Source organism: Mustela nivalis (assembly GCF_964662115.1).
Source record: "Mustela nivalis genome assembly, chromosome: 9".
Lineage (NCBI taxonomy): Eukaryota > Metazoa > Chordata > Mammalia > Carnivora > Mustelidae > Mustela > Mustela nivalis.
Window position 1 is genome coordinate 71,179,478 of NC_139028.1, and position 24,847 is coordinate 71,204,324.

A 24,847-nucleotide genomic window follows, 5' to 3' on the forward strand; every position below is an offset into this window, starting at 1 on the left:
GATCTCCAGACCCTGAGATCATGACCTGAGCTGAAGGCAGATACTTAACCAAGTGAGCCATGAGGTACCCTGAGAATATCTTTTTAGATAACCAGATAATTACTTTGTAAGCAGGGTCTTTTCTCAGACTGTGTTGTATTCATTTAGAACTTTTTCAGTGAGGCTTTTTTCATTATAATAGTTTTATAAGGTAAGGAATAAAATTAACCACACTCCCATTACTCAAACATGATTGCTGTTAAGATTTAGTAGAAAAACTTCCTAAGCAAATGAGGTAAAAGATTAAAGAAAAGGTATTCAGTGTTTTTTGATGGTGAAGTTTGAGAATGAGAAAATTAGATATGGATCCTGAGGTACAAAGAATCAGAATAAAATTGTTTTTACATAGTTATTTTTAACATTTGTGTATTTATTTGGCATTTGAGTTGATTATATTTGGAATTCTTTGAAAAATAATTGTTGTTTATATTTACAGAAAAAGATCTACAAAGATCAGATGGAATACATGTTGCAGAATCATGTATTCCCTCTCTTCAGCAGTGAACTAGGCTATATGAGAGCAAGGGTATGTTTTCATCCTTATTCACTTACATATTTATGTTTTGTAATGAATGACTGCTTATGTGGACTTTTATGTGGAGCCTCTTTAATGCTCACCTTAATAAAAGCCTTATTTCCTTTTAGACCTCTGTTTCATGTAAATATTAAATGGCTGCTGTAATGTGTGCATAGTTTTCATCTGTGTCTGATAGCAGTGTCTGTCTGTGTTTTGCATTCAGACCTTGCTATCCACACAAATGTCATGCAGCCAAAGAATAATTTGGGATCATAGTACTGGTCTAGTGTTGTGTCTCTGGGCATATCTACCACTGGCCAGCCTCCAGATTCCCACACAGAACTTTTGGAATAGACATACTGTAGCTTGGGGCAGTTTAAGGATAGGATATCTATAGTAACTCACTGCATTTTTTAATAAAAGGCTTGCTGGGTCCTTCACTATTTTTGTGAAGTAAAGTTCAAAAGTGACCAGAACCTGCAAACGGCCTTAGAGCTGACAAGAAGATGTCTGATTGATGATAGGGAAATGCCCGTGAAAGTGGAAGCTGCCATTGCACTTCAGGTGTTGATCAGCAATCAAGAAAAAGGTAAAGGATTTATATCTCAAAAATAGTGCAGTGTTTTTACAAATAATTTTAAAAGGCATAATCCTAGAAACTTGACACATTTTCTTCCCCTGTATGGGAAAGTATCTGTTATTTGATATATGTTATATCGGGTTTTAGGAGGTTTTGGCCAAATTTTTTTTCTCTTACAGCTAAAGAGTATATTACACCATTCATCAGACCTGTAATGCAAGCTCTTCTTCATATAATAAGAGAAACAGAAAATGATGATCTTACCAATGTAATTCAGAAAATGATCTGCGAGTATAGTGAAGAAGTTACTCCTATTGCAGTAGAAATGACACAGCATTTGGTATGTTATTTGAACCAATCATTTATTCAGTACTTAATCTTTTATTAAGTATGTTCATAGAGCTTACTGTATATCAGGTAGTTTTAAGCCTTACTTCTGTATTTAATTCATACATTTAGCTCATTTAATTCTATATAAAGAATATATTTTTATATATTTATATATAAAATATATTTGTATGTTTTTAATATATTCATATGCTGAGAGAAAATGTGAGCTCTAAAAAGAGCCATTCAGGTACCCCAGCTAGTTTTCTTTTCTTTGTTTTTTAAGATTTTATTTATTTGACAGAGAGAGAGCATAAGTAGGGGGAGTGGGAGAGGGAGAAGCAGTCCTTCTGCCGAGCAGGGAGCCCAATCTGGGCCTCAGTCCAAGGACCCTGGGATCATGACCCCACCTGAAGACAGATGCTTAACAACTGAGCCACCCAGGCGCCCCTGTTGTTGTTGTTGCTTAATGAAATTTATAAACAGTAGCTACTCAATAGTTGGCCTTTGTTTACTGTACATAGCCCCAAACTTTTGAGAATTAACAATGTAAATTGTTTAAGGGTAATAGAAAGCATGAACATGCCCTAACAATTACCATTCATAATCCCAGTACAGTGATTTATTTGATGCAGTTTATATTTTTGCTGAGTATTGAGGTTTCAGGAATCTAGGTCTTGGTATCTGCTGTGGATTTAAGCAAAAGCAGAGTTTTGTGAAAACCTGATTTTGAAATGGGGAAGGATATTTGAATAACTGTAGCAACATTCATTAAATATGTATATTGCATTTATAATAAGCTGGTTATTAATTAGGACTCCATCCTTTACTCCTCAGAATTTTGACAAAAAGCCTTGAGTAATGTACCTATATTTGGGCATTGTCAAATGTTAGCCAATAATATTAATAAGAATATTGATAATATTAGGCAGTTTGTATGCTTTACCTCATTTAAGCCTCAAAGTATCTCTATGATAAAGTTCTCAAATGAAATGTCAGGAGACAGGTCAAGTAACTTAAGGTCAGCTAGTAAGTGGTAGTACCTTCTGATTGTAGAGCCCAGACTCTTAATATTAATCAGTGGTAACATTGATTGGTTTTGCTGTCTCTGTGAGAACATTTTAAAAATTAAGTTTTAGACCAAAATGTGTTTATACTGCTATAACGGCAAGTCTAAATTTATATTCTCTTAATTCTAGGCAATGACATTTAATCAGGTAATCCAGACTGGGCCAGATGAAGAAGGAAGTGATGACAAAGCAGTTACTGCTATGGGAATTCTGAATACCATCGACACACTTCTTAGTGTAGTTGAAGATCATAAAGAGGTAAAATGATTCAGTGTTATAAGGTTTTTGATCCAGGTAATGATCCACGTTTTAGGGAATTTAAAGCCGTTTTTCAGCAATAGTTCTAATGCATTTTTGGAAGACTCTGGCTTATGTAAATTCTCTGGTTATCTTTGACATGCATCCTGACTGTTCCATCTTTTAACTAGTTCCCTTTTTTAAGGAAAAGATTGGTATCTTACAAATATTTTAGGTTCTTTAGTATTAGAAGGAATAGGAAGGAGGTATTTGTATTACCGTATCTTTACTTCAAGGCTTTGAATTTTGGCAGCCTCTTAGGTTACCTCTCAGATCCAGATCCAGTAGTGTGGTAATTCCTAGGAAAACCTTCCTAGTTCCTAGTTTTCCCATTTTATTTTATTTTTTTAGGATTTTTACTTATTTGTTTGACAGAGAGAGATCACAAGTAGGCAGAGAGGAAGGCAGGGCGGGGGATTGGGAAGCAGGCTCCCTGCTGAGCACAGGGCCCCATCCCAGAGCCCTGGGATCATGACCTGAGTAGAGGTAGGCAGAGGCCTAACCCACTGAGCCACCCAGGCGCCCTGTTTTTTTCTTTAGAAAGGGATGGTCAAAGGAAGAGAATCTTAGGCAGACTCCATGTCCAGCACAGGCTCAATCTCAAAACCCTGAGATTTTTTTTTTTTTTTTTTAAAGATTCTATTTATTTATTTGAGAGAAATTACAAGTGGAGGGAAGGGGTAGAGGGAGAAGCATACGGGCCTTGGTCTCAGGAGTCCAGGATTATGACCTGAGCCTAAGGCAAATATTTAACTGATTGAGTCACCCAGGCGTCTTTCTAATTTTTTATTTTATTTTATTTTATTTTATTTTAATTTTTTAAAAAGGTTTTATTTATTTATTTGACAGACAGAGATCATAAATAGGCAGAGAGACAGGCAGAAAGAGGAGGAAACAGGCTCGCTGCCGAGCAGAGAGCCCGATGCGGGGCTCGACATGACCTGAGTCAAAGGCAGAGGATTAACCCACCAAGCCACCCAGGCGCTCCTAGTTTTTATTTTTTAATTAAAATAAAATTTTCTTAATGATGGTAAACTACACATAACATAAAATTTACCATCTTAACCATTTTCAAAGTACAGTTGAGTGGCATTAAGTATACATTGTTGTGCTACCATTACTATCATCTTTATAGTTTTCTCTTATAGTTGTCTATTTTTTTAAATATTTTATTTATTTGACAGACAGAGATCATAAGTAGGCAGAGAGGCAGGCAGAGAGAGAGGAGGAAGGAGGCTCCCCTTGATGCAGACAGCCGGGTGTGGGGCTCGATCCCAAGACCCTAAGATCATGACCTGAGCTGAAGGCAGAGGCCTTAACCCACTAAGCCACCCAGGTGCCCCATCTTACAGTTGTCTTTAAAGAGAATTGTAATCATGAATTTTTAAAAATGGAGTAATTTAAGACGTTCAAAAAGGATAAAGAACAGAAAACTATAACCAGTACCCTTTAGCTACCACCTAAATTTATTAGATTTTAACATTTTATAGTATATCCTTTAGACTTTATTTCCATTAAGAACAACAATTTCAGGGACGCCTGGGTGGCTCAGTTGGTTGAGCAGCTGCCTTTGGCTCAGGTCATGGTCCCAGCGTCCTGGGATCGAGTCCCACATCGGGATCCTTGCTCCGCAGGGAGCCTGCTTCTCCCTCTGACTCTTCCTTCCACTCTGTCTGCCTATGCTCGCTCTCGCTCGCTCTCTCTCTGACAAATAAATAAATAAAATCTTTAAAAAAAAAAAAAAAAACAATTTCAGATAGATGTAATTGAAGCCTTTGGAGGACCTCTTTCTAATCTCATTTCCCTGCTTCTTTCCCTTAGAAGTAACCAGTATCCTGAATTTGGTGTTTATAATTCCAGTGCAGATATTTATATCCATAAATCATAATTCCATGTTATCTGCAAATTGCCTTTTGCAACCAGAGATTTTTGGTAAACTATTTATATTCTGCATTATAATTGGAGATAGGAAGAAGCCATGAGGAATTCTGTAGCTGTGTCTGGTTAACAAAACAAATGTTACTATATTTGAAGAGTTGACAATGTTTTAAGTATATGTAATTGAAATGAATGTCCTGGTTCTGTATCCAGTTAGTAAATTTTATTTTGTCTCCCCTCTTCACTTTTTAAACATTCTCATGGCTTCCAGAGATTTGGGGTCTGATTGAGGATTATACTGACAGTTAACGAGGAATTTGTGTTTTTGGTCTTGGGGTGTGGTTCACTGTGGCTAACAATTGTGTGAATAGAGGTGACTTAAGAATTAGTGAAAGTGGTAAAAATAATGCCTTTTTTCAAATAATTTTTCTGTAAGCTATTGAGAGTGACTCTTCAGTTACATCAGGGCTGAGTTGATCTATATTTAAACACAAAAAGGTCTGTAATCTATCTGCAAAATGATTTGGCTCCTGTATTTTCATAATTACTTACATTTTCCCAAGGTACTGTTTTTTCCTTTACTTCTTAGGTAAACTGTGCAAGTGATTTTTTGTGTGTGTTTCATTATAATGGTATTTTACTAAATTTCAATTCCACATTGACCCACAGTTTTATAATGAGTCACTTCAAACAAAGATTTAAAATGTATTTTAATAAGCAGTGAATTGCATTATACATTACTTATTAATTAATAAACTGCTGTGCTACAGTTACATATACTTTTTTCTTCTCTTTTAGATAACCCAGCAGCTTGAGGGAATCTGCTTACAGGTCATTGGAACTGTTTTACAGCAGCATGTCTTAGGTATATACCTTTACTTAAGCTTAGAATTTCCTGCTTTTTCATATCAGCAAGCACTGTCTTATGACTCCATATTCTCTTTCAGAATTCTATGAAGAGATCTTCTCTTTAGCACATAGTTTGACGTGTCAACAAGTGTCTCCGCAAATGTGGCAGTTGCTACCTCTAGTATTTGAGGTTTTTCAGCAAGATGGCTTTGATTACTTTACAGGTAAGACAAGTAAACATAGAAATACTGATGATTTCCCCATTTTGATTTATTTTTAGTATATCACTTGAACATATGCTTTTGAATATTCTAAGGTTTCTTTATTTACAAGTCTTCATTTGTAGTTAATGCTCAAAGATGATAACATTGATTTCCATTATATATTTTGATTTAGTTATCCTTTGTTTCCTTTAACACATTTTCTCAGCATCCTGCTCCTGTCAGTCTTTTTGTACAATATATAATAATACTCCTTGCATTATACACACACACACACACACACACACACACTCTCTCTCTCTCTCTCTCTCTCTCTCTGTTACAGACCAGTCGCATATTTGCTTTCTTTTTCTATGGCTATTTTTCAGAAACAGCATTTGTATTAGTAAAGATATTTGACTTATATTACTTTTTATGTTTTTAACTCATTTTTAATATTTTTATGCTTTTTGTTAATACAGATATGATGCCTCTGCTCCATAATTACGTAACAGTTGATACAGACACACTTCTCTCTGATACCAAGTATCTTGAAATGATATATAGTATGTGTAAGAAGGTAGGTCATTTTTTAGTTAATATAAGGAGATATGTCATGAGGCTGGTGCTGTGATAAGTATGAAATTGTGAAAAGTCACATGACACATTATAGTGAACACTATATGGGTCTGACAGAATAAGGGCTTTAAAAGTTATAAACTAGAAGACTGATTCCTACATGCCACAATAATGGCTTTGACGAGTATTTGTCTTCTGTCCGCCCTGATTTTTTTTTTTTTTTTTTTTTTTTTTAAGACTTTATTTACTTCAGAGAGGGCGGGCACGAGAGGGGCAGAGGGAGCAGCATACTCCCCGCAGAGCAGGGAGCCTGACATAGGACTCAGTCTCAGGACCCTGGGATTGTGGCCTGAGCTGCAGGCAGACACTTAACCCACTGAACCACCCAGGTTCCCCTGTCTGGCCTGACATTTTATTGGAGTTATAAATGTTTTTATGTTTAGAGTGCCTGGAGCTTACCTTGGCCTAGTTCTTTGCTAGCCTTTGAATCAGAAGAAGGAAAGAACAAGAATTTATTTGAGAGATATTTGAAAGGATCAGAAATAAAGAGGTTTCATTTTAAGATTTTATTTATTTATATGACAGAGAGAAACAGTGAGAGAGGGAATACAAGCAGGAGAAGCAGGATAGGGAGAAGCAGGCTTCCTGCCAAGCAGGGAGCCCAATATGGGGCTTCATCCCAGGACCCTGGGATCATGACCTGAACCAAAGTCAGACACTTGAAGACTGAGTCATCCAGACCCCCCCCAAAGATGTTTTATAAAGAAAATTCTTGGAAGATACAGGTTTATGAAGGCTTTACAGTGATTATTTAGTAAATAGCAAAATTGTAAAAACCAAGGGTTTACTTCAAGTCAAAAGTAATGGGGCACCTGGGTGGCTCAGTGGGTTAAAGCCTCTGTCTTCGGCTCAGGTCATGATCCCAGGGTCCTGGGATGGAGCCCCCACATTGGCCTCTCTGCTCAGTGGGGAGCCTGCTTCCTCCCCTCTCTCTCTGCCTGCCTCTCTGCCTGCTTATGATCTCTGTGTCAAATAAATAAAAATCTTAAATAAAAAAGTCAAATATACTGTGCCGTTTCTTGGAAAACTACAAGTAAATGTATGCCGAGTGTTTTGTGTTGTTTTGTTTTATTTTGTTTATTAATGATTTTCTTACACAAGAGATAGGCGATATAGTTTTTGAATTGGGGTCCTTCAGTATCAAAGTCAGTATAATTGGGTTTGCATTTCTAACAGTGCTAAGAGACAGCTAGCTGTTTAACAACAGGCATTTTAGGGGTGCTTGGGTGGCTCAGTCAATTAAGTGTCTGCCTTCAGTTCAGGTCATGATCCCGGGGTCTTGGGATTGAGGCCCAAGTCGTCAGGCTCCCTGCTCAGTAAGGAGCCTGCTTTTCCCTCTGCTCCCCACTTGTGCTCTCTCTCTTGTGCGCTCACTTGCTCTCTATCTCAAATAAATAAATAAAATCATAAAAACAAAGCAAAAACACCAGGCATTTTAAAAATGATTTTGGGGCTGCCTGGGTGGCTCAGTCATTAAGTGTCTTGCTTTAGGCTCGGATCATGGGATTGAGCCCCGCATCAGGCTCCCTGCTCAGCAGGAGGCCTGCTTCTCCCTCTCCCACTCCCCCTGTTTGTGGTCCCTCTCTCACAGTCTCTGTCAAATAAATAAATAAAATCTTTAAAAAAAAAGAAGAAGAAATGATTTGCTCCATGGAATTTTTAGAGGGGTTTGTCTTCATTGATATCTTTTCTTTCTGAACACCTAGTCACAAAATAATCATCTGGTGTACTATTCATTATTTATTGTCAATTATACAGTTAATGTTAATACTCTGATAATAGTGATATCTGTCTGTACCAAATCCTTTCTTTTCCAGAAGTTACTCATAACACTTGAGAGTTCTCTAAGTAGCAAGCCAAGTCCATGTTTTTTATTTCTTGCTTGGGGATAGCATTTGCCATCAACAAGCTGCTGCTGCTTCCTCCTCTCCCAGTCCAGTGACACTGTTTTTTATTTTATGAGACTTGTGTAAGGAAATGTCTTTCTGGGGCGCCTGGGTGGCTCAGTGGGTTAAAGCCAGGATCCTGGGATCGAGCCCCACGTCGGGCTCTCTGCTCAGCAGGGAGCCTGCTTCCTCCTCTCTCTTTGCCTGCCTCTCTGCCTACTTGTGATCTCTGTCTGTCAAATAAATAAAATCTTTAAAAAAAAAAAAGTCTTTCCTAGCAATGTCAGCTTATTATTATTACTTATTTTTTTGTACTTCTTTACATAGGAGCCTAATATCCCTGAGAAAGGTAGAGTGCTTTAGCTATGATGGTTGTATGAGAAGATAGTGTTTTTCAACATGCTGTAGTTCAGAATGGCACTACAAGGGAGGTGATTTGATTATGTAAACTAAGGTGTGGGATTGATGAGATACAGCCAACCAGTAACTCCAAATCCTCACAGTTGCTTTAGATTCGTGTCTGTACAATGAATGTGTAATGATTTATATTAATTAGAGTATCTTAAAAACTCCAGGGACTATAGACGGATGACAGGTATTCTCTGATTTAAAGGTTTCATGATGCCTTATTGCAGTTTTTTGTTTTTGTGTTGATCAGGTTCTTACAGGAGTTGCAGGAGAAGATGCAGAGTGTCATGCAGCAAAATTGTTAGAGGTCATTATTCTACAATGCAAAGGGCGTGGCATTGACCAGGTCAGTGAGGCTAAGTATTTTATGATTCCCATTTGAGGCTTCATAGAATCTTTGTCTCCACTTTTCTTTCTTTTGGGACAGTTGTGTATTTTCTTTATTATTTTTTATTACGACACTAGATAACACTTTTTAATTATTGGTCTACAATTTAACCAATATATAATGATTATGTGTTTAAATATGTATGAAAATATGACTGACAAGTTTTATGGCTGTTTGTTATCATGCGTGGTAAGATTTATAGTTGGCTGTGAGCTTATTGTTTGCCACATTATCACTTTACAGTAAGATAGATTTAGTTGTTAAATTTCCATGGTCGGTTTCCAGCTTTACTGATATATTTGATATACAACATCATATAAGCTGAAGGTGTATGATATGAATTGATACAGGTATATATAGTGTGAAGTGATTATTACAGTAAGATTAGTCAGTAAGAATACTGTGGATCCAGCTGGCTATCGTGATGAGGGTGTGATAGCCTGGTGAAGACTTGTTTTCTCTAAAGTTAGATTTCTCAGTAAATGCCTCAATAGTAAAAACTATTAGGTTATCTAATGAAGACAAAAAGAGGTTAGTTGAGGCAACAGTTAATATGTTAGGATGGTTAGACTGCTGTCACTTAAGGTTTTGGAATATTTTCCTGTCTTCTTTATAGTGCATTCCCTTATTTGTGGAAGCAGCTTTAGAGAGACTGACAAGAGAGGTGAAGACAAGTGAACTTCGGACAATGTGCCTGCAAGTTGCCATTGCAGCTTTGTATTATAATCCACACCTGCTTCTCAACACCTTAGAAAATCTTCGCTTCCCTAATAATGTTGAACCAGTTACAAATCATTTTATTACGCAGTGGCTTAATGATGTAGATTGTTTCTTAGGGTAAGTGACATATGTTGGATCTTCGTTTATTTAACTTTGTGAGAAACTCTGCTTATTAAAAAAAAGAAGAAGAAAATCTTTATTTTATTTTTATTTTTTAGGCTTCATGACAGAAAGATGTGTGTTCTGGGTCTCTGTGCTCTTATTGATATGGAACAAATACCACAAGTTTTAAATCAGGTTTCTGGACAGATTTTGCCAGCTTTTATCCTTTTATTTAATGGATTAAAAAGAGCATATGCCTGCCATGCAGAACATGAGAATGACAGTGATGATGATGATGAAGCTGAAGATGATGATGAAACTGGTAAGGGATTTGTGGTGGAAGAAGCCAAACTTACCTAGTTAGAAATCAGTGGCCTTTTTTTTTTTTTTTTTTAACCTTCTAAAGAAATGTAGAATCATATGCAAATGCTTTCATGTTTGTTCATTCATAGAGAGACTACCTTATCTTCCTGCTAGAGGATAAGGTCTGTGAAGGCAGAACTTGGGCTAGGTCTCATGACATGTAAAGCATTTCTAGCCATTTATGGGTTTTGCTGTTGACAAACATCTATCATTTATTAGTGCTAAAACCTGAGTATACCTGTACCATAAAATTAATTTGATTAGACATTAGCTAATACATTCCTTCTTCTAGACACCAGTCTACAAGAGTATAAATTGATAGAATGTTGGTTAAGAGAAATTATTATAATGGTTTCAGAATAAGATAGGTATTGCCATTTTTGTCTTTTATCATTCACCAACTTGGCCTTTTAAATAAAAACTCACAAAAAATGTTCTGTGGATACAAGATAAACTGTATTATTTTAGGGGCGCCTGGGTGGCTTAGTGGTTTAAGCCACTGCCTTCAGCTCAGGTCATGATCTCAGGGTCTTGGGATTGAGCCTCGTGTCAGGCTCTCTGCTCAGCAGGGAGCCTGCTTACCCCTGTCTCTCTGCCTGCCTCTCTGCCTACTTGAGATCTCTCTCTGTGTCAAATGAATAAATAAAATCTTTAAAAAAAAAAAAAAACTATATTATTTTACTCTTGGTGTTTGGTTCAGTATATACCATAAGGCCCAGAGTGCAAGTGCTGAATCTCATATTATGTAATCCTTTTTCAAACCTCTGGTATTAGGAATTGTGGTTGGGTTTCTTGGATTTCTGTGATATTTTTTTATTCTACTTATTCCCAAATATTGTACTTACTTAACTGTTTATTTGAAAGAGAGCATAAGAGCAGGAGTAGGAGGGGTAAAAGGTAGGGCAGAAAGAATCTCAAACAGATTTTACTCTCAGGGAACCCCAGCTTGGATCTTGATCTCATGACCTGAGCTGAAACCAAGAGTCAGATGGTTAACTAATTGCACCAACTAGGTGCTCCGCAGAATATTGTATTTAAACACCAGTTTCTGGAACTTGAATTTATTTAGTTGTGATTTGTAATTTACTAAATGTGATCACTGTCAGTTTGTTGAGTAAGAGAATACTTCATTGTTAACAAATGTACCTATTTATGACTTACAGAGGAACTGGGGAGTGACGAAGATGATATTGATGAAGATGGGCAAGAATATTTGGAGATTTTGGCTAAGCAAGCAGGTGAGGATGGAGATGATGAAGATTGGGAAGAGGATGATGCTGAGGAGACTGCTCTGGAGGGCTATTCCACAATCATCGATGATGAAGATAACCCTGTTGATGAGTATCAGATATTTAAAGCTATATTTCAAAGTAAGTCGACTTATGTAAGATTTGTAATTCCGATAGCTCTGTATGATCCATTTCTCTGTACTTGTCTGTTCTTATTTGTGTCTGTCACTTAAAGAAGGGATTTTAGGTTTATCAAACCCAAACTTGACTTGATTGATTGAGGGGATTGGTAGCTGAAGTATCCAAAGTTACTATTGTTGCCATAGAGTTGTAGAGCATTTCCTCATTTTATTACTTTACTTCTATTTAAATTATCATATTGAAACATGCACATTATAGGAAAGTAGTATATTTCAAAATTTATACAATGACAATTCCTCTTTCCCACTTCTGATTGCTCTTTCAGCTTTCTCCAGAAGTATGCACTCTTGTATCTGTTTGTTGTGTGTTTATGTATGTGTATCTTTGTTTTCCCTTCCAGCTAAAACCATAGTTAACTTTCTGAGAAGTTGACCATTTTTAATATTAATGGTCTTAGAATCCCTTTTTTTCCTGTAATACATTGTATGTGCCTTTGCCATCCTTTACTTGGACTTCAACAAAATATAACATCTCTGTTCTGCCCAACTTAAGAAATTAAAATTGGCATTATATTTGAAACACCCTTTCTCCACAGAGTTATAACTCTTCTATCATTCCTATGTATTATGAGAATTTTGATGTGGAATAAATTCTCTGATAACCAAGGCATTAGTCTTCCAAACCCATGACAAACCAATTATGATGCAAGGTACAGAAACACAAAGGAATGGTTTCTGAGCTACATGACAGGCATCAAGAATTGATTGGGTGCCATGAATTACTGACTTGTTTTTGTCTGTGACTGTATATAAGTCTATAAAATACAAAGTTAATCCCAAAGGATGGCTTATAGTAGAGGGCCTGCGAATAGTAAGTGCAGTGAAGTAGAAATAGAAAAGCATGTGATTATGGGGTGCCTGGGTGGCTCAGTGGGTTAAGCCGCTGCCTTCGGCTCAGGTCATGATCTCAGGGTCCTGGGATCGAGTCCCGCATCGGGCTCTCTGCTCGGCAGGGAGCCTGCTTCTCTCTCTCTCTCTCTCTGCCTGCCTCTCCATCTACTTGTGATTTCTCTCTGTCAAATAAATAAATAAAATCTTAAAAAAAAAAAGAAGAAGAAAGAAAGAAAAGAAAAGCATGTGATTAGATGTCCTTTAATCCCCTTAATTTCCCACCTGCCCCCCAAAAAACCCTGCCATCTGGTACATGGGGAAATCAGTTTTCAGTCATGGAATTACTGTGTTAAAAACTTCTTTTGTGGAAAGTCTTTCTAGAGACTTTCTAAAGTCTTTCTCTGACTCCGCAGACACCTACCCCTTTATATAGCTGCTTAATTGAAATAGAGAAATACATGGTCAGACTTGATACACTTATATGTCAATTTATTAGTGCATAATTTTTATGAAACACTGAGATTTTAATACCTGGTCATGTCACATGCTGACAAAATTTGTTAACCATTTAGGCTATAATATAAAATGTGAGCATTTCAATACTGCAGAACTACCATTGGAAAAAGACAGTAGATGTATTTAAGGAAAGTTTTTGACAAGGCAGCACAGAACAAAATAAGGGATTTATTTTGTAACCATTCACTCCTTTCTTGATCTACTTAATGCTTCTGATTTTTATTTTTTAATTTTGGAATTTGAGAATTCTAACCAAGGTAGCCTTGATCAGTTGCTTTTAACTCTGAATCTTTTATACAGGTTGGTTTACTTTTAAAGTTTCCCTACTTTGTTACTTAATAATATAAGAACTGGTTCAGGGGTGCCTGGGTAGCTCAGTGGGTTAAAGCCTCTGCCTTCAGCTCAGGTTATGATCCCGGGGTCCTGGGATCGAGCCCTGCATTGGGCTCTCTGCTCAGCAGGGACCTGCTTCCTCCTCTCTCTCTCCCTGCCTTTCTGCCTACTTATGATCTCTATCTGTCAAATAAATAAAATCTTTAAAAAAAAAAAAAAGAAAGAAAGAAAGAAAAAGAAAAGAAAAGAGCTGGGTTCAGCTCTGATTTCTTTCCTTTTTTTTTTTTTTAAGATTTTATTTTTTATTTTTTTATTTATTTGACAGAGAGACATAATGAGAGAGGAACACAAGCGGGGCGAGTGGGAAAGGGAGAAGCAGGCTCTCTGCTCTGCAGGACTCTATTCCAGGGATCATGACCCGATCCAAAGGCAGACACTCAACAATTGAGCCACCCAGGTGCCCCAAGCTGATTTCTTATTTGCTGGAAATATGAAGTATGATAATAATTAGATTTTTTTGTAGCATAAAGCCAGACCAGAATTTTTTTTTCCCTTTATCTTTTGTTTCACAAATAACTTAAAGTAACTTAAATTACTTCTGGGAAAATATAAAGTAGATCAGAATTTCAGAACTGGAGGTGAAGTAGAAGGAACATATTATAAGGAACTGTCAGGCCTTTCATATTATTGCCCTTTCCCCCCCCTTTTTTTTTTGTTTTGTTTTGTTTTTTTTATAGCTATACAAAATCGTAATCCTGTGTGGTATCAGGCTTTGACTCACGGTCTTAATGAAGAACAAAGAAAACAGTTACAGGATATAGCAACTCTGGCTGATCAAAGAAGAGCAGCTCATGGTATGTCAATTGACCACAACCCCTCTTTAATGCAATTGATGACTTAATACAGCTTTAACATTTTATATTAAATGATTTAAAATTGTATAAATCTACAGTTGTTGCAGGTTATTGGAATTATGGAAGAATGAAATGTAGAAATGAGTTCTGTTTTTGGCCATAGTTAATGACTTTAAGTGTAGTTTCAGTGTGCAATAGCTTTGATAAAGTTGCTCAAGCTCCTGGTGATGGCTTGATAGTAGAAAATTCTATTAAAAGTATAAAAAAAATTAGGTTATGAAAACTGTGAATTTTCTTAGAAATATTATATGCATTTCAGGAAAGGACATTTTAGATAATACACAGCCTAACAATTTTCTGTAGGTCTTAATACTATTAGTCATATTTGTATTCAAAAAAGTATCCTCCTTATTAAGGAAGGCACAAATTTCTAAGGTATTTTATATTTAGATTCATTAGCTGTTCTTCCCTTTGTTGAAGACTGAGTTCTAATTCAGTATTGGACTCAGAAGGGTGTATTTAAAGATTTCTTTTTACCATCAGGAAGTGAAAGTTGGCTAAGAAGTCTACTGTATATAACATGAGGGTTTATCTTCTCTCTATAATGTACATCTTCCCTTCTCTTACTCCTATACAAGAGAAGGAGGGAGAGGACAACTTTGGAACTTTCTGTTTATTAAGTGGGTTAAGCTTTTGTTAATGTCTATCAATTCCTTCTGTTCTCCAAAGTAGTAAAGATGATTAAATATTCTTTTAAACTTTCACTTACTTGTTTTTTTAGAATCCAAAATGATTGAGAAGCATGGAGGATACAAATTCAGTGCTCCAGTTGTGCCAAGTTCTTTCAATTTTGGAGGCCCGGCACCAGGGATGAATTGAGTTATCACTTTCTTTCCTGCTGTGTGATTGTAGTGAAGAGCTTGTGTTCCTCCTAGTAGCGGTTCCAGAACTGGTTCATGTTATCTACTCTAAACTAATTGATCAATAGATGGACAAAAAAACCCAGGAGGTGGGACCTGATCATGCAACTTGGCACTGAAAAAGAAACCAGAGGGATTTTGGGGGGGAGGGTGGTAATTTGGGGGTGGTATTTTCTTTATTTTTTGAAGAAAGATTCTGACTGAAAGTTCAAGTGACACTGTGGAAATCTGAAACGAGGGGATGTCATGAAGGCAGCTTTTCTTTTTCTGAGGAAAAAATAGGCATGGGCTACAGGACTACTTAAAATGTCTCATTTACAGTATAAGCTCAAAGGTAGATGTAATTTTTACACCTATGAGTATTTGTCCGATTTCTGTCTCTTCCTCACCATTGGGTATCTATTCTTTATATGTAAATAAGATAAGGTAATCGATAGCCTTATTCAATCTTCATCATTTTCATTCATCAAAGATTGTTCCTATGTAGATTATTGGACATTTATTGTAGCACTACATAACTGATTAAAAAAAATCTGTAAATGAATTAGCACTTTCATATTGAAACAAGCCTGCTAGCCTATGTATAAAATAGCAAAATGTTTGCTATTTATAAAAAGAAGGGATGTAATGGGGTGGGGGGCAGGGTAATTTCAAGTTATTAATTTAAAAATGAAATAGCAATTTTGTACCTGGTGACTTTGTGGTGCACTCACCTCTGATAGTGACTTGAATTCGGTATGTTAAAAGGGGTTAGTGATATTTCATTGCTGCTAAAAATGGCAACTCCCTCTGTGTCCTGTTTTTTCTTAAAGCTCTCAGTGTACAAGTGGAGACTTGGATACAAGACCTTACTGTATCAAATAAGAAAGGTGATATTTGAAGCATGTAAATTGGATATAAAGTTCTACTCTTAAAGAGTTGATCAAAGAGTATGGCTAAACATCTATATATGCAATCTATTAAAAGAACTTAATTCGGCTATTATGTCTTGATTTGATTGCAGTTTTTTCCTAATTATAAAACTTTTCCCTCATTGGCCTGTTTTTATTCTGTACCTAGAAGAGTGCAAAATGCACACTTTTAAAATTTAACACCTGCTCATATTCTCCTCCCCCCTTCTTCCTTACCCTCTTGATTGTGGTATCTTCTCTTAAATAGCTAGGCTAAAGGCACACGGTTCCCTCCAAAAACCACTATTGATACCACTGCAAAAACAAGCCAGCAACAAAGACAATGTGGAGAGGTTGGCTTGCTTTCCTCTCCTAACTGCATGTTGAAAAATAAGCCTTTATTGATCTTAAACATCTGTCAGATGAGTCATACATTGGGTTATTTTTTTATATACATGTATACACACAATATTTCAAATTGAAAGCAACATCTCAATGGATTCAAAACTATTAAATGCTGTTGTCTATAACAGACTAGGAAATTTATAACTGTAAAAATGAAACAAATGCACATATTGATATTTAAAATGCATAATGAAGAAAACCCATTGGTGTTGTGTTTTTCTTGTATGCCAATAATTAAGCCACTACTGTTGGCACTGTTTGGTTTTCTATTTTAACACTGAAGGAGTGAAAGTATTTCCTATATTTATGAATTTACTATGAAAATCTTGGCAAAAAACAAACAAACAAAAAAAAAAACAAAAAAATTGTCTGTCTAAAATGTGTGAGTGAAAACTGTTAATCAAGTGTGTTTCTACTTTTTTTCCCCCCAAGTTGGACACCATCTGTATACCCTAGGTTGCTTAAGGGGATTTCACTATTATATAAAATCAATAAAATTAAAATGGAGTAGTTGTATATATGCAACATTGTGTACAGAGGGGATATATTGAATAGTATTAAACATTTTCGTCTTCCTTTACCTTTTATCCCTTAATATCTAGTCTACTTTTTTAAACTTCAGACTTCAATGCTCTTTGAATTGATAATTCCAATTTTCACATTGTTATTGGAAAACCATATCTAATAAAGGTTTTAGTTATTCCCATGCACAGTATGAAAATTCTCATTTGCTGAGCTTTTATTCTAAAAAAATGTACTGGTATGTCTTTGAGAAAAGTTTTATTGTCTCCTCTGTCATACAATCCAAACTAATCTCCATTTATAGATTGTAATTGAAATTAAAGGCCTTTAAATTATATTAAATAGCTTTCAAGTGTTAGTTTCTAATGTCTCAAATATATATTAGTTATTTACAGTATTCCCTTAAATTTAACATCAAATTATAGTTTCTTACAGATTATGCACGTTGATACTTGTCAGTGCTTCTGAGTAAGGGTGTAGGACTTTGGATGAGTATTTACAGACTTGTAATGGGTTGCATGTAGATATTATTTAATATACAGTCTTTCCCACAGTTTCACTAACCTGTAACTTATTTAATTTATAGAAGTTCTGATTTTGTTTGGGTTTCAATTTTTGTTTTGTCAAATGACTGACAGTGTAGAATCTTCACTTTTTGTTAAACTTAAGCTATTTTTTTTCCAAAAGCTATTCGTTGATCACTATTAAAGGAAGTTATTAATCTGTTTCTCTCCAGGTAATAAAATGATGATTGCTAAGCTACACACCTTATCAAGATAGTGACTGCTGTGCTCTCCTCTGGAGGAGACCAGAGTGTAGAGCTGGGGTGGCCAGACCACAGCCTTATGATTGTATGCTTCTGTTCAGCCCTAGATGTAGGCCCTGAAGCAAGCATGAAGAAAAAGTCATTAAGAACTGTATTAATACAACTAAACCATGTCTTTGGGAAGATCTAACACAATGCCTTAAGCATAGTAGGCACTCCATAAGTGATTGTGAAATGAATGGCCTAAAATTACATTAAAACATCCATCACAAGAATGTCCAGTTCTGTTTTATATCATTTAAATTTTGGTGAAGATCTCTGTGACTTTTTTTTTTTTTTTAAGCATTCCTGAATTCTGCATTTTACCTTTGATGAGGTTGGCCACTCTTGTAATAGCACTTTGCTGAATGTGGTTTTTTTTTTTTTTTTTTTTTAAGATTTTATTTATTTATTTATCAGAGAGAGAGAGAGAGAGCAAGCACAGGCAGACAGAGTGCAAGGCAGAGTCAGAGGGAGAAGCAGGCTCCCTGTGGAGCAAGGAGCCTGATGTGGGACTCGATCCCAGCACGCTGGGATCATGACCTGAGCCCAAGGCAGCTGCTTAACCAACTGAGCCACCCAGGCGTCCCTGAATGTGGTTCTTAAAAAGGGAAACTAGGTGTTTAGCTAGAAATCCAGGATTTTATTAATATGTAAGGAAAAAGTGTCTTTTAAATAACTTTATTGTGAAGTAACAGACACACACCCTTCCACGTTTGTTTTCGATTTTATTTATTTTGACAGAGATCTCAAGTAGGCAGAGAGAGGGGTAAGCAGGCTCTCTGCTGAGCAGAGCCTGATGCAGAGCTTTATCCTAGGACCCTGAGATCATGCCCTGAGCGGTAGGCAAAGGCTTAACCCACTGAGCCACCTAGGCACTCTTCCAGGTTTTTTAAAGCATAGGTGACCTTTTATGTATGTCTGGATTCTGCTTTCATGTATAGATTGAAATTTTGTCAGTTATACTCGGTTTGGATCCTGTATTTAAATGCTTCCCATCTGAGTCTTAAAGATTAAAAAAAAAAAAATCCTTTAATAAACTCAAACTAGAAGTACAAGGGAACTCCTCAAACTGAAAAATGGCATTACCAAAAGCCTAAAAGCTAGTGGCTGTAATGAGAAACTAAAAACCTGGCGCTGCGATCAAGAACCAGACAAGCAGGTTCCCTGTTGCCACTTATATACAGCATTGTACATACAAGACTAGCCAGGGCAATTAGGCAAGAAAAAATAAAAAGCTTCCTACTAGATTAGAAAGCAAGAAGTGAAACTATTTGACATGATCTTGTAGAAAGCTTACAGGAATCCTCTCACAAAAAAGCTGACTTCATCATGGTTGCAAGACACAAGATTAATATTAAAAAATCAATTGTAGGGGTGCCTGGGTGGCTCAGTGGGTTAAAGATTGTGCTTTCAGCTCTGGTCATGATCCCGGGGTCCTGGGATCGAGCCCTACATTGGGTTCTCTGCTCTGCAGAGATCCTGCTTCCTCCTCTCTCTCTGCCTGCCTCTCTGCCTACTTGTGATCTCTGTGTCAAATGAATAAATAAAATCTTTTTTAAAAAATCAATTGTACTGAAACAACAGTGGAATTAAGGAAATTTTTATGACCCATCAAAAATTTTAGCAAAACTGAAAAACCTGTGAAAACTATGAACACTTGAGAGAAGAACTAAATAGATGAGAAGATGTCCTATATGCATGAATTGGAAGACAGTATCATGAAGATGCCAGTCCTCCCCAAATTTATCTATGTGTTCTATGTAATCCCTATAAAAACAGCTAATTTTTTTCAGGAAATGACAATTTGTATGGATATTCAAGGGGACTCAAAACTAGTCAAAACAATCTTGAAAGCGAACATGATTTTATAATCATGGCAGTGGTCTTAGGTATAAGGATAGACATGCTGAGAGATGGAATAAGATTGAGAGTCCAGAAATAAACCCTTATGGTCAACTGATTTTTGACAAGGGTGCCAAGACCATTCAATATAAGAAAAATCTTTTCAACAAATGGTTCTGAGACAGTTGGATATCTACCCTCACACCATATGCACAAACTAACTCAAAGTGGTTCAAAGATGTAAACATTCAAACTCCAACAAAACTTTTTTTTAAAGATTTATTTATTTTACAGATAACACAAGTAGGCAGAAAAGCAAGCAAAGAGAGAGGATGAAGCAGGCTCCCTGCTGAGCAGAGAGCCCAAGGGGCTCGACCCCAGGACCCTGGGATCATGACCTGAGCTGAAGGCAGAGGCTTTAACCCACTGAGCCACCCAGGCGCCCCTTCAACAAAACTCTTAAGAAAAAATATTGGCATAAATATTTGTGACTGAATTAGGCAACAGTTTCTTGGATCTAACACCAAAACACAAGCAACAAAAGGTTAAAGAGGTAGCTTGAACTTCATCAAAATTTTAAACTGCTTCAGAGGACCCTTTCCAGAAAGTGAAAAGATAGCTCAGAGAATATGAGAAAATATTTGGAAATCCTGAATATATAGAGGACTCTTAACACTCAACAAAGAAACCCCAATTTAAAAAGTAAAGGGGTACCTGGCTGTCTCAGTCAGTAGAGCCTGTGACATTCTGGGTGGTGAGTTCTGGGCCCATGTTGGGCATAGAGCCTACTGAAAAAAGAACTCCCAAAGATGTTGAACATCCCTAGTCATTAGGGAAATTCCAAGTAGATATTTCATACTTTAATAACGTCTTTAATCAAGAAGGTGAACATCACAAGTTTGGTAAGGATATGGAGAAATTGGAACCCTCATATATTGCTGGTAATATGAAAATGCTTATTGTAGAAAAGTTTGGGAGTTCTTCAGAAGATTGAAAATAGTGTAACCCAGAAATTCTAGATAAACATAACGAAGAGAAATGAAACACATCTGCACAAAAACATGCACAGGATTGTTCATAGCAGCATTATAGCCATGCTATATAACCATTAACTGATGGACAGATAAATATAATTTGTGGCCATACAGTCCGTTAGATATTAGGCAATTAAAGGTAACAAAGTACTGTTATATGCTACTATGTGGATGAACCTTGAAACAGTGAAAGAAGTCAGACAAAACATTCCACTTATATGAAACTTGTAGAATTGTCAAGTGCGGAGACAGTCGTAGCTGTGGGGGTGGAGAAGGAATGAAGAAATGCAGCTAATGGGTGATACAGGGTTTCTTCTGGGGATGATTATTTGCATTCGACAGTGGTGATGGTTTGTACAGCCTTGTGAATATACTAAAAACCACTAAAGTGGAACACTTTAAAATGCTGAATTTTATATAAATATCTACATTTTCAGTTTTATTAAAGTCAAATTTGGTTAAAGTTCTCTAAAAGGTAACCTGAAATATTTCCAAATTAAAAAGTTTTACTCATGGTTATTCAGTTGTAAATAGTTTAGAGATTAGGAGTAGGGTCGCCTGGGTGGCTTAGTAGTTAAGTGGCTGCCTTTAGCTCAGGTCATGATCTCGGAGTCCCAGGATCAAGCCCTGCATGGAGCTCCCTATTCAGCAGGAAGCCTGCTTCTCCCACTCCCCCTGCTTGTGTTCCCTCTCTTGCCATCTCTCTTTCTGTCAAATAAATAAAATCTTAGAGATTAGGAGTAAATAGTTTGATTATATTTCCCCATATTTCATTTGCTACTAGCTCATTTTTAAATTTTTGTTATTAAGTAACTCTAGGCTCATCGTAGGGCTCAAACCCATGACCCCAAGATCAAGAGTCGCAAGCTCCACCAACTGATCTGGCCAGGTGCCTCATTCATGTTTTAAATTCCATCACCCTATCAAACAGTCCTATTACTGTAACTGGTGCCAAAATTTTGGAGGCAGATACTTTTTTAAAAAAATATTTATTTATTTGACATAGACTCAGCAAGAGAGGGAACACAAGCAGGGTGAGTGGGAGAGGGAGAAGCAGGCTTCCTGTGGAGCAGAACCCTGGGATCAGGACCTGAGCCAAAGGCAGAGGCTTAAAGACTGAGCCACCCAGGGACCCCTGATACCAGATCCTTAAAATTCTCTTTATAACTTTTTTACAGTAAATGTTACATCTCTCTTATTTATTTTTTTTGTCAGAGCACAACCAGGGGAAGGGGCAGGCACAAGGAGAAGCAGGCTCCCCTTTGAGCAAGGAGCTGGCTGCAGGACTGGATCCAAGGCCTCTGGGATCATGACTTGAGCTGAGGGTAGACACTTAACCGACTGAGCCACCCAGGTGTCCCTAGTATTAGGAATTTAAGACTGAACCAAACTTTTTTCTCAAAAAAAATTACAGCAGTTAGTGTCTTTCTATAAAATAATACCAATCTTAATGCTTATTTGGAGACGTGAGTTGTATTTTAAAAAAAATTATTGGGATACCTGATGCTTCAGTTAAGCGTCTTGACTCTTGATTTTGGCTTAGGTCATGACCACAGGGTCATAAGATTGAGCCCCTGGTCAGGCTCTGCACTCACTGGGGAGTCTGCTTGTGATTTTCTCTTTCTCCCCCTTTGCCCCTCCCCCGGGGCCCATGTGTGCACCCTCACTCACTCTAAAAAAATAATTTTTTTTTAAGGTTTTATTTTTTTGACAGAGACACAGCTAGAGAGGGAGCACAAGCCCCGGTGGGACAGGGAGAAGAGGATTCCCACAGAGCATGGAACCCAATGTGGGGCTTGATCCAGGACCCTGGGATCATGACCTGAGCTGAAGGCAGATGCCTAACGACTCAGCCACGCAAACGCCCCTAAAAAATGAATCTTTAAAAAAAATTCTCACTTTATCTCAAGATTATGTTTTCCCTGGAGTGCCTGGGTGGCTGTCAGTTGAGGATTTGATTCTTGGTTTTAGATCAAGCCCCAAGTCAGGCTCTATACGGGAATTCTGCTTATCTCTGTCCCTCCCTCTGCTTGCATGTTGTCTGTCTCGAATAAATGAAATCTATGGGGTGCCTGGGTGGTTGGTTCAGTGGGTTAAGTCTCTGCCTTTGGCTCAGGTCATGATCTCAGGAGGACCTAGGATCATGCCCCGTGTCGGGCTCTCTGCTCAGCAGGGAGCCTGCTTCTCCCTCTCCCTGCCTCTCCTACTTGTGATCTGTCAAATAAATAAACAAAATCTTTTTTAAAAAATCATAAGCTTATTAAAAAAAAAAGGTCTTAAAAATATGAAATCTATTCTTTTTTCTTTTTTAAGATTGTTGGGGCATCTGAGTGGGTCAGGTCGTGATCCCAGGCTCCTGGGATCGAGCCCAATATCAGGCTCCCTGCTCAGCAGGAAGCCTGTTTCTCCCTCTCCCACTCCCCTATCTTGTGTACCCTCTCTTGCTGTCAAATTTAAAAATACATATTTAAAAAATAAAAAAATATTGTTTCCCCAGAAAAATAAAATCATGTTAAAACCAGTCGTTTCATTCCTGGACTAACAACGTATTCTGCTAAAATGCTGCAGATTTACTATGCATATTAATGAAACTGGTTTTACTGTCTGTAATGCTCTACTTTAAGTAAATGTTAATTAGAAGCCAAAATGATAGCTAGAACATCATCAAGGTAGCCAGTTTTTTTTTTTTTTTAAGATTTTATTTATTTATTTGACCAACAGAGATCATGAGTAGGCAGACAGCAGGCGGGGGTGGGGGGCAGGAAGCAGGCTTCCTGCTGAGCAGAGAGCCTGATGTGGGGCTAGATTCCAGGACTCTGGGATCATGACCTGAGCCGAAGGCAAAGGCTTTAACCTACTGAGCCACCCAGGCGCCCAAGGTAGCCAGTTTCAAAGGAACACCTGGACTCTTAAGGGGCTTTACAAATTTGTGGATTGAGTATTTTTTGCTTGCCACTAAAATAAACAATACACATTAACCACAACTGGTAAACCCTGAAGCTCACTACTTGGGTGATTTTTTTCAAATGGGGTTAACCAATTAGTCCAAGCACAGAGTTGGCAAAAAGAAAAAATTACATTCATATGGGCATTATCAGTTTGAAGTAAGGAAATCACGCAATTAGTCACTAACAACATTACCAGTTTTTCTCTTAAGATTTATTTTACAGAGACTTAGCGAGAGGGAACACAAGCAGGGTGAGTGGGAGAGGGAGAAGCAGGCTTCCAGCAGAGCAGGGACCCTGATGCAGGGCTGGATCCCAGGACCCCAGGATCATGACCTGAGCCGAAGGTAGACGCTTAACGAATGAGCCACCCAGGGACCCCAACATTACCACAACATTACCAGTTTTATGATACCTATGCTTTATCATCAGCATATATACTGAGAACTGAAATGGGAATGTTTTAAATAACCTAATCATACACTTCCTAAAGTATGTTCTAATTAAACCTTAATTAATGGAATTTCAGCCCCCCCTTTCTTAAGGAGATTTACTTTATTTTAGTGTGAGCAAGAGAATGGGGAGGGTCAGGAGAAGAGAAAAATTTCGAGCAGACTCCCCACTGAGCAGAGTCCAAGGAGGGACTGGATCAGAGGACCCTGAGATCATATATAACCTGAGGTGAAACCAAGAGTCTTGACACTTAACCCCTTAACCAGCTAAGCCATCCAGGTGCCCCAGAACTTCATTTCCTTTTATTTTCTTATTAAGATTCTGTCAGAGAGAGAGCTCCCCTGCTGAACAAGGAGCCCAATGCAGAACTCAATCCCAGCTGGGAATCATGACCTGAGCTGAAGGCAGACACTTAACCAAGCCACCAAGGTGTCCCAGAACTTCAAGCTTTTTAGTACGTCTTACGTAGCTTTCATCTGAATCTCAAAGGTGTTATCAAGGTGCTTAAGAATCAAGACAAGCTAACTGAAGTATATGAGAAGCATCTCTGGTAAGTAGAGTGCTACATTTATCTACATTATCATATATCCTCCCAATTACATTGTGAAATTAAGTGGTTTTACCAGGTTCTGAAACAAGACAATTCTACAACTCCTAACGGAGAGAGTAAGCTACTAGTTTGGTTTTATTTATTTATTTTTTAAATATTTTATTTATTTGAGAGAGAGAGCATGAGAGGAGAGAGAGGTCATTGGGAGAAGCAGACTCCCCGCTGAGCAGGGAGCTAAATGTGGAACTTGAT

General features: G+C 37.3%; 1 protein-coding gene across 1 annotated transcript; it reads left to right on the plus strand.

Annotated features, from left to right (window-relative positions):
* Nucleotides 1-447: 447 nt before the first annotated feature.
* Nucleotides 448-16,130, plus strand: IPO7 (importin 7). Its single transcript, XM_082683100.1, has 13 exons — nucleotides 448-565; nucleotides 980-1,145; nucleotides 1,316-1,476; nucleotides 2,663-2,791; nucleotides 5,507-5,573; nucleotides 5,656-5,781; nucleotides 6,240-6,337; nucleotides 8,941-9,036; nucleotides 9,695-9,915; nucleotides 10,017-10,222; nucleotides 11,427-11,633; nucleotides 14,110-14,226; nucleotides 15,008-16,130. The coding sequence occupies exons 1-13, from the start codon at nucleotides 497-499 to the stop codon at nucleotides 15,103-15,105; spliced, it is 1,761 nt and encodes a 586-aa protein (XP_082539226.1). The 5' UTR covers nucleotides 448-496; the 3' UTR covers nucleotides 15,106-16,130.
* Nucleotides 16,131-24,847: the final 8,717 nt, after the last annotated feature.

Bases quoted from the DNA above. Each gene is read 5' to 3' on its own strand.
- IPO7 (XM_082683100.1), top strand. From the start codon at position 497: ATGGAATACATGTTGCAGAATCATGTATTCCCTCTCTTCAGCAGTGAA. The intron at 566-979 runs GTATGTTTTCAT...TTTTAATAAAAG, and splicing joins TAGGCTATATGAGAGCAAGG to GCTTGCTGGGTCCTTCACTA. The intron at 10,223-11,426 runs GTAAGGGATTTG...TATGACTTACAG, and splicing joins TGAAGATGATGATGAAACTG to AGGAACTGGGGAGTGACGAA.